Below are 9351 nucleotides of genomic sequence, written 5' to 3'. Positions count from 1 at the left end.
CACGTCTCTTATTTTTTACGCTCTACTAGACAGTCTAACAACCGACACACAAAATTACCTAGTAGAGCAACCACACCACGTGCGTCATTTCGATTTTTCATTTAAAGATATGTAATGGTACTGTTTTCCGTTTTAAAATAGATATTTTAACCATATTCATGTCAATGAAACCTTTTTTAGATTTAAATATTTAATAAATAAATGATATTTATATTTCTGAATAGACTATTATAAAAATAGATTTGACGTTGTATCTAAATAATATAAATTATATATCATAGATATTAATATGTATATATTTAATTAAACTGAAAATATTTGACTCCTTCAGAATTAGAAATTAAACGACAACGATTAATTTTAGAACCGAGTGAGTATTGTACAAATTTGAAACGGATGCGTGGACCACGGTTGTAACAGCTAAAGCTCAATCGTGGCGTGGCCTGGCGCGCCATCAAGATCTCAGTCACAGCTGCTTGCGCATGGCGCGCCGCCGTCGGTGCCGTGTGTGAACCATCCAGAAGACGACGGACAGCATGACGCCGGCAGAGATGACGACCAGGCCGACGTAGACGTCCCGGCTGTACTGCTCGAGGCCGGGGCAGTTATAGTTGGTGATGGACGTGAATGTCTCTCGCACGAAGGAGCAGTCCTGCAGCTGCACCAGGAACGGGCTGAACTCGTAGAGCCCCTTGCTGACGCTCGTCGCCGCCGTCATCTGGCCGTACGCCGCGGGCGTCACGCGCCCCGGCGTGGCGCACAGCTCCGACCCCGGCGGCCCCGTGGTCTGGCACTCGAACCGCTTCCACTCCCGCGCCGCGCTGCCGAAGTCGACCTCGCCGGGCGCGCACCGGCGGGGGCTCATGTCCGGGTTGAACGGGTTGCAGAGCACGGGCATGAGCGGCCCCGACTGGTTGAAGTAGAGCGGGCGGAGCCCCGGCGGGAAGTTCCGGTTAGAGATGTTGACGACGACGTTGTTCACCAGCGCCACCAGCTGCGACGTCACCTCCTGGCTCCGGTACAGCGACTCGTTCGCCGTGGCCACGTCCACGCACGGGAGGATGTCGTCCAGCGCCGTGTGCGCCTGCGGGTGCGCCACCCAATCGCCCATCGCGACGCACGTGTCCGCCACCACGCTGCCACGCACGGAACGGCCCCGTTCTGTAACGCATGCTGCAATATACTGCATTTGCATTGCATGTCCAGAATTTCAGAGAACAGAGCTTACTTGTGCAAGAGGAGGAAAAGACCAGAACTGATGATGGTATTGGTGAGAAGGATCCAAGCAGCGATCACCAGTCTGCAGAGGTATGATATGGATGTCTAACAAGATGAGAAATTGACACGAACAATGATGATTTTCACCAAACATGGTTAGATGTTAACTAGTCAGCTACATGCTGTAACTACTTACAGGGAGACAAGAAACCGCAACCCCAGTACGGAGAACACTGCCCAAAACAAAAAAACAAAAAAAAAAAAAGGTTCAGATCATGCAGCCAGAGGGCTCCGGGCTCATGTCATGTAGCTGAATACAGAATCATGGAGAGGTGAATGCTTACAGAATCCGAGTATTGATAGGCCAGCCATAACAGCTGCAACAGCAAACAGTTCGTGCTCCCTGAAATCAGCAAAACGAAAGTACGTTCTTTACTACGGTTATCAGAAACGCCCCCCTCAATCTGATGATCTTGCTGAGACCAGGAAAATCCATAGCAAAATAGCAAATCGTGTCAAAGCTGCCATCCATCCATACGCACATGTGGTTCAGCACTCCCTTGATCTTCCTGGAGTTCTCCTGCAGGCGAGTGGAGAAGACGCCCGCGGAGGAGTTGAGCTTCTCCTCGACGACGTCGATCTTCTGCTGGACATCGGCCGGGAGGAAGATCTGGTTGATCGTGATGTCCTTCGCCGCCGCCAAGCTGTCGGCGAAGTTCCTCAGGTGGTCCACCGTCAGGTTGCCCTGCCCGAAGACGTACTCGACGGTCCTGATGGTGCTCCCGTGGAACAGGTCGCTGCCGCCGTGCAAGATCAGGCACCCGGCGCTGGGATCGGCAGTTTGTACAAGGAAACGAGCGGGGTCGTCAGGGCATACGTGCAGAGATCTTTGCACTGAGGGAGGGAAACATGCATATAGGTTGAAGCAGCAGCAGCAGTCACATTGTGGCCATGGTGAAGATGATGAGGAGCACCAGGGAGCTGAGGTAGCACCCCGGCGAGTAGGCGTCGTTCTTGCCCCGGCAGAAGCAGCAGCAGCAGCAGGAGATGACGAGCATCACGATGCCGAAGCCGACGAACCACAGCACGGCCATGAGGAAGAGGGGCACCGCGGTGTACGTCACGGACTGCAGAGGAAGCGCGGATGAGCGGCGAGAGAGGAAGAAGATGAGGCGAAGGATTGTGACATCGTTGGATGTGATGTGATGTGCCGTACAGCCCAGTAGTGCTCGTCGCTAATGTTCCAGCCGCCGCTGTACGCGGTAAGGTTGGCGAAGGGGTCGCTCCGGTGAGTCCTCGCCGCAGCCAGCACAAGAGAGTTGTTCGCTGGAGTCGCAGCGTCGGCGAGCAACCTCCGCCATCGCGCCACTATACCGCTCCCATGGTCATCTGCTCGAAGCCTCGAATACATGGCGCAAAGTTATATACTGTATAACAAATTAAGCATGAGCACAGAGTGGCGCACCTGACAGAGCACGCCTAGCCTGGAACGAGCCGTGCGCCGCGGAGGCGCCGGCGAGGAGCAGGAGCAGGAGCAGGACGAGGCACGCGACGCCGGCGGACGAGGAGGAGGCCGGCGCCATCCGACGACGAAATGCCGGCCGGCTCGCCGGCTCGTCGTGTGAAATCAGCTGTCCCCGACGACCCGACGCCGCCCTCGGGGTGTGGGTGGGGACTCTCACGGGGATCCGGTTGGTCGAGCGAGACCGGAATGCCGAAAGCTCCTCTTGCGCACTCCCATCTGGATGGGAGTGCGGTGGTGGCGGGGGGCGGACGGAGACGGTCACGGAGGGGGGTCGACCTGCAGCCGCGCCTCCAAAACAGCCATGCCAGAAATAGCAACACCAAGCACACGATGCAGCCATACGAGAAAACGCCTCCGAAAATAGCATTGCATTGCATTTGCATCTCGTTGCTCGGCCCAGTCATTAGATCCATTGAGCCCAATCTAGAAGCATGGCCATTGATTGTCTCACCAAGACAGGCAACGGGCCGAGACCGAAAGTCTAGGTCTTATCGTAGGGTTGCGTACATGTCTTGAAAATTTGAATTGTTTGTATTCGTATTCGCTAAAAATGCTAATATAAATATTTGTATTAATTTTAACATATCACTTACTATAACGAATAAACATTGTTAGATTATGTTAGAATTATAGGCATTTTCTGTATCATTTTAATTCCATAAATTAACATTATGATGATGACATATAATAGATAATCAAACATAGAAAACGTGATCTCAAAAAAATCCATAACAATATGGATCATGAGAACACAAAGCATATGAAGCATGTAAATCATATAAATAAAATAAGTATATAAGTATGGTTCATGGATTATTGCGGAACAACTGGAAATAAACATATAACAATATAAACAGGATGACTGTAAGACAGACAGATATAACATATTATAACATGATAGAACAGAGGTACATACGACATATATAATATGCAGAATATAAAACAGTAACGAACTGAATTGATCATACCCTCCCATGCGCTCCGAGGATCCTGATCCTTGTCCAGCTTCTCTTGTCATCCGATCGAGATGAAGACGCCAGGAACCAGCGATGAAGACAACGACAGATGTTTGGGCAATCGCGTAGACGCTCCCAAAAACCTAATTGTTGATCCCCCGAGCAGGGTCTCGAACGGCAAGGGCTTCGGAGGCACCTGCCCTCTCGCCTCTCTGTGCGCGCAGAGCCACGAGATGGAAATACCCTCACTTGGCGGCTGAACTGTGATTCTGAAAGTGTTTCTCGCGTGTACCGAGTGACAGGGGTGCTCCTCTATTTAACCTCTCGCAGAGGGAAGCTGAAGGAGAAAGGTCGCCGAGTCACGCCAAGAGTCGGTCAGCTCTAGCCGAGTTATGCCATGAGTCGGCCAGCTCTAGCCGAGTCACGGCATGAGTCGGCAGCTGAAGGAGAAGGGTCACTCAGCTGGCTGACGAAGAGACAGGGTCACTCGGTTGACGTACGCGGTTAGTGAGTGCTAAAAATTAACACAACCACACCACGCCCGCTCGCCTGCCTGCCTGCCTGCCTCGCCACGCCACGCCACGCCCGGCCCGGCCCGGCCGGCGGCGGCGGCGACGCGCGCGCGCGTGTGGCACGCCCTTGTCCATTTCTTGACTTCTCAAGTTAAGTGGAATAAATCCCACCATATAAGTCAAGGCAAAAGACCCTTGGACTTCCAATGTGGTACTATTGGTATTCTCCACCATTACACACCATAGAGTTTATTCCATAAATGGGCCAAGCCCATAAAAGATCCAACAATCCCCACCAAACTCTAGGGTTTGTAATGATGAAATATCAAAATCACAATCCTTTGATATACCAGTGTTTCGATGGAGACTGTTAAGTTGAACATCCATCTAGAATAAGAGTTTCACTCATTCACAACTGAACAATGGATTATGCCTTGAATTGACAGTTTTGTGCGAAATAAGATTCACTCAAATCCTTTGCTGATACTAGGCTGCAAAAGGGTATTCCCGCTTTTTAGAAGCATATAAGTCACACTTCAGTGCCTTTCATGAGTATTTAGGGATTACCCAAGTCCCATAGACTGTGACCAGTAGTCTGACTCATATAGGTGTATTCCTCAAAAGATGTTCTGTAGGACAACATCTCACCTTTATAAAACTCTTGGAATACATTAAGGGAAAAACCATCCTGCCTTACAGATAGGAAAGATGTGCATCAGAAATGAGTTAAAGAAGGGATCTTTCCTCACAATCTACTCCTAGCTTGTTTCTCCATTCTACTTCACGGGATCTCCGATCACATAGAGCAGGTTACCACTAGAGTAGATCTCACATGGGTCTCATACCCATTTCCCTCGATGCACTTTCTATCACATTGCGTGATAGACCCTTAGTAAATTGATCTGCCAGATTATTTGATGTGTGGACATAATCCACAGTTATAACTCCGGAGTTTTTCAACTTTCTGACAGATTTCAATCTCCTCTTAACATGCCTTGTAGACTTCATGTTATTCCTAGAACTGTTAACCTTTGTAATCACCGTTTGGTTGTCACAGTTCATGGAAATAGCTGGTATCGGTTTTTCAACCACCGGTAAGTCCAATAGGAAATCACGAAGCCACTCAGCCTCAGCCCCAGCAGTGTCTAATGCTGCGAGTTCTGCTTCCATTGTAGACTTCGTTAAGATAGTCTGCTTGCAAGACTTCCAGGAAACAGCGCCACCTCCAAACAGAAACACATATCCGCTTGTGGCATAAAGCTCATCAGCATCAGAAATCCAGTTGGCATCACAATAGCCTTCCAGCACTTTTGGGTTTCCGGTATAATGAATACCGTATGTCATAGTACCTTTCAAATACCGCAACACTCTCTCAAGAGCACGCCAGTGATCATCTCCTGGTTTCGACACAAACCGACTTAGCTTACTCACAGCATAAGAGATGTCTGGCCTTGTTGCACTTGCAAGGTACATGAGCGAGCCAATGATCTGGGAGTATGTCAATTGATCCCTTGCTATTCTCCGATTCTTTCTTAATAGCACACTGGGGTCATAAGGTGTTGGAGCAGGATCACAATCACTAAAACCAAAGCGACTCAATACCTTTTCCACATAATGGGACTGTAACAAAGTTACCCCACCATCAGCTTCTCTAACAAGCTTGATGTTTAGAATGACATCAGCCTCTCCCAAATCTTTCATCTCGAAATTGCTCGATAGAAGATTTTTAACTTCCTCAATCACATTGAGATTTGATCCAAAGATCAAAATGTCATCAACATAAAGGCACAGCATAACAGACTCACCCCCACCATACCGATAGTATACACACATGTCAGATTCATTTACAACAAAGCCAGCTGCTGTAAGAGTATTATCAAACTTTTCATGCCATTGCTTAGGTGCTTGTTTTAGGCCATACAATGATTTTATCAACCTGCACACCTTGTTCTCTTGACCATCCGCAATGAACCCTTCTGGTTGATCCATATAGATCTCCTCATCCAACTCTCCATTTAGGAAAGCTGTCTTAACATCCATCTGATGAATGATAAGACCATAAGAGGCTGCCACGACTATTAATGTGCGAATTGTAGTCAATCGAGCCACTGGTGAGTAGGTATCAAAGAAATCTTCACCCTCCTTTTGGGTATATCCTTTGGCCACAAGCCTTGCCTTGTACCTCTCAATTGTACCATCAGGCCTAAGCTTTTTCTTGAAGATCCATTTGCAACCTATAGGTTGACAACCATAAGGACGGTCAACGACCTCCCAAGTTCCATTAGACATAATAGATTCCATCTCACTCCTTACTGCTTCCTTCCATAAGTCAGCATCAGGAGAGGAATATGCCTCACTAATGGTAGTTGGTGTGTCTTCCACAAGGTACACTATAAAGTCATTACCAAAGGATTTTGCAACCCTCTGTCTCTTGCTCTTTCGAGTGACTATAGTGTCATCCTCCTCAGGGATGTGCACGTGAGAATCCTCAGCATGATCTATAGGAATCGACAGTTCGTGCTCATGGGGAATTATAGTCTCATGACTTGTATCACTAGGTGTATTCTTCATGGGAAACTCATTCTCAAAAAATGTTGCGTCTCTTGATTCCATGATAGTATCAAAATACATATCAGGCACATCCGATTTTATAATTAAGAACCTATACCCAGTGCTGTGAAAAGAGTATCCAAGGAATATACAGTCAACAGTTTTAGGCCCAAGTTTACGCTTTTTGTTGATTGGCACATTCACTTTAGCCAAGCAACCCAAGTGCGCAAATATGAGAGATTTACTCTTCTCTTTTCCCATTCCTCAAATGGAGTGATCTCTTTGTTCTTTGTTGGAACTCTATTCAGGACATGACATGCTGTCAAAATCGCCTCACCCCACCATGCCTTGGATAATCCCGCTGTACTCAACATGGCATTCACCAAATCTGTTAGAGTGCGGTTTTTCCTTTCAGCAATCCCATTGGATTGTGGTGAGAATGGCGGTGTCCTCTCATGAATAATACCATGTTCCACGCAGAACTCATCGAACACATTAGAGAAATATTCTCCACCTCGATCAGACCTTAACCGTTTTATTTTCCTCTCAAGTTGGTTCTCAACTTCAGCTTTATAGGCCTTAAAATAATTGAACGCTTCATCTTTTGTTTTTAAGAGATACACATAACAAAATCTAGTGGAGTCATCTATAAAAGTGAGAAAGTATCTTTTACCACCTTTGGTCAAAATTCCATTCATCTCGCACAGATCAGAATGAACAAGTTCTAGAGGTGCCAAACTCCTCGCCTCAGCAGCCTTGTGAGGCTTGCGGGGTTGTTTTGATTCAACACACACATGGCACTTAGACTTTTTGACCAAGTTAAATTTAGGAATTAAATTTATATTTGCTAACCGCATAAGACAACCAAAGCTTGCATGACAAAAACGTGAATGCCATAAATCTGACTCATCAGAAAAATGAACAGAATTCACCAGTTTATTACACACATCATGCAGAGATAAGCGGAACAAGCCTCCGCAGTCATATCCTTTACCAACAAAAGTACCATGTTTTGACACAACACATTTATTAGACTCAAGAACAATTTTGTATCCATCTCGACATAGCATAGAAGCGCTAACGAGATTCTTCTTGATAGAGGGCACATGCTGCACGCTCTTCAATGGCACCGTCTTTCCCGAAGTAAACTTCAGAATGACTGTACCAACACCAAGAACATGAGCACGCGACCCATTTCCCATCAACAAGGCGCCAGACCTCCCGACCTGATAGGAAGTGAACATAGAGGCATCAGCACACACATGAATGTTTGCACCACTGTCCATCCACCACTCAGGTGAATTACAGACTGAGAGAACAAATGGTAAAGAATTACCATACCCAGATGTTCCTTCTTCAGTTTCAGTGGTTACAACATTAGCTGATTTCTTGTCTTGAGTGAACTTGCGATCAGGGCACTCTCTTGCCCAATGTTGATCACTGCCACAGACAAAGCATCCTCCCTTTCCCTTGTTATTGTTGTTCTTCTTTTTAAACTGTGCTGGTTGAACAGGTTTATTCGCGTTCTCTGGTTTGTTCTGGTTTTTCTTCTTGTTAAACTTGCGGAAGTTTCTCTTCTGCACCACATTAGCAGTAGAGGTCTCCACACCTTTTCCATTGTCTTTTGTTCTAGCTCTTTCCTCAACATCAAGAGTACCAATGAGCTCTTCCACATTGAACTCTTGTCTCTTATGTTTGAGAGAGGTAGCAAAGTCCTTCCAAGAAGGTGGCAACTTGGCGATTATACCGCCAGCCACAAACTTATCAGGCAAAGGACAAGGAAAAAGTTCGAGTTCCTTAGCTAGTGCCTGAAACTCATGAGCCTGTTCCACTACAGATCGGTTCTCAACCATCTTGTAGTCATACAGCTGCTCCATGAGATACAGCTCGCTACCAGCGTCAGTAACTCCAAACTTTCCAACAAGAGCATCCCACAGCTCTTTCCCCGTGGGAAGGATGATATAGCTTTTCTGGAATTTTGTGTCCAGTGCGCTAATAACTGCTCCTCGAAAGAGGTTGTCTTCAGCCTTAAACTTAGCCTCATCCTCAGGAGGTAAGTTGGCAGGCTTGCCCTCAGCGGCATGAAAACAAGACATTGCAGTTAGCCACAATTCCATTTTAGCTTTCCATATCAAGAAGTTTTTACCATCAAAAGGATCAGGCTTTAGCACAGCAGCAAAACCTCTGACAGAAAAATGCCTAACTTTAGGTTTTTGGATTGTTAGAATTATAGGCATTTTCTGTATTATTTTAATTCCATAAATTAACATTATGATGATGACATATAATAGATAATCAAACATAGAAAACGTGATCTCAAAAAAATACATAACAATATGGATCATGAGAACACAAAGCATATGAAGCATGTAAATCATATAAATAAAATAAGTATATAAGCATGGTTCATGGATTATTGCGGAACAACTGGAAATAAACAGATAACAATATAAACAGGATGACTGTAAGACAGACAGATATAACATATTATAACATGATAGAACAGAGGTACATACGACATATATAATATGCAGAATATAAAACAGTAACGAACTGAATTGATCATACCCTCCCATGCGCTCCAAGGATC

General features: G+C 46.3%; 1 protein-coding gene across 1 annotated transcript; it reads right to left on the bottom strand.

Annotated features, from left to right (window-relative positions):
* Positions 1–335: 335 nt before the first annotated feature.
* Positions 336–3073, bottom strand: LOC100277960 (uncharacterized). The gene is made up of 8 exons (NM_001151394.1): positions 2684–3073; positions 2435–2607; positions 2161–2345; positions 1761–2045; positions 1563–1621; positions 1415–1451; positions 1229–1300; positions 336–1136 (listed from the first exon to the last, which is right to left on the bottom strand). Exons 1-8 carry the CDS (start codon positions 2799–2801, stop codon positions 467–469), a joined length of 1599 nt encoding a protein of 532 aa, NP_001144866.1. The 5' UTR covers positions 2802–3073; the 3' UTR covers positions 336–466.
* Between the last annotated feature and the right edge of the window lie 6278 nt (positions 3074–9351).

Source organism: Zea mays, chromosome 10 (genome assembly GCF_902167145.1).
Source record: "Zea mays cultivar B73 chromosome 10, Zm-B73-REFERENCE-NAM-5.0, whole genome shotgun sequence".
Lineage (NCBI taxonomy): Eukaryota > Viridiplantae > Streptophyta > Magnoliopsida > Poales > Poaceae > Zea > Zea mays.
This window is presented reverse-complemented; position numbering and strand designations above follow the sequence as displayed.

Bases quoted from the DNA above. Each gene is read 5' to 3' on its own strand.
- LOC100277960 (NM_001151394.1), bottom strand. From the start codon at position 2,801: ATGGCGCCGGCCTCCTCCTCGTCCGCCGGCGTCGCGTGCCTCGTCCTG. The intron at 2,608-2,683 runs GTGCGCCACTCT...GGCTTCGAGCAG, and splicing joins GGCTAGGCGTGCTCTGTCAG to ATGACCATGGGAGCGGTATA. The intron at 1,137-1,228 runs GTAAGCTCTGTT...CGTGCGTGGCAG, and splicing joins CTTTTCCTCCTCTTGCACAA to CGTGGTGGCGGACACGTGCG.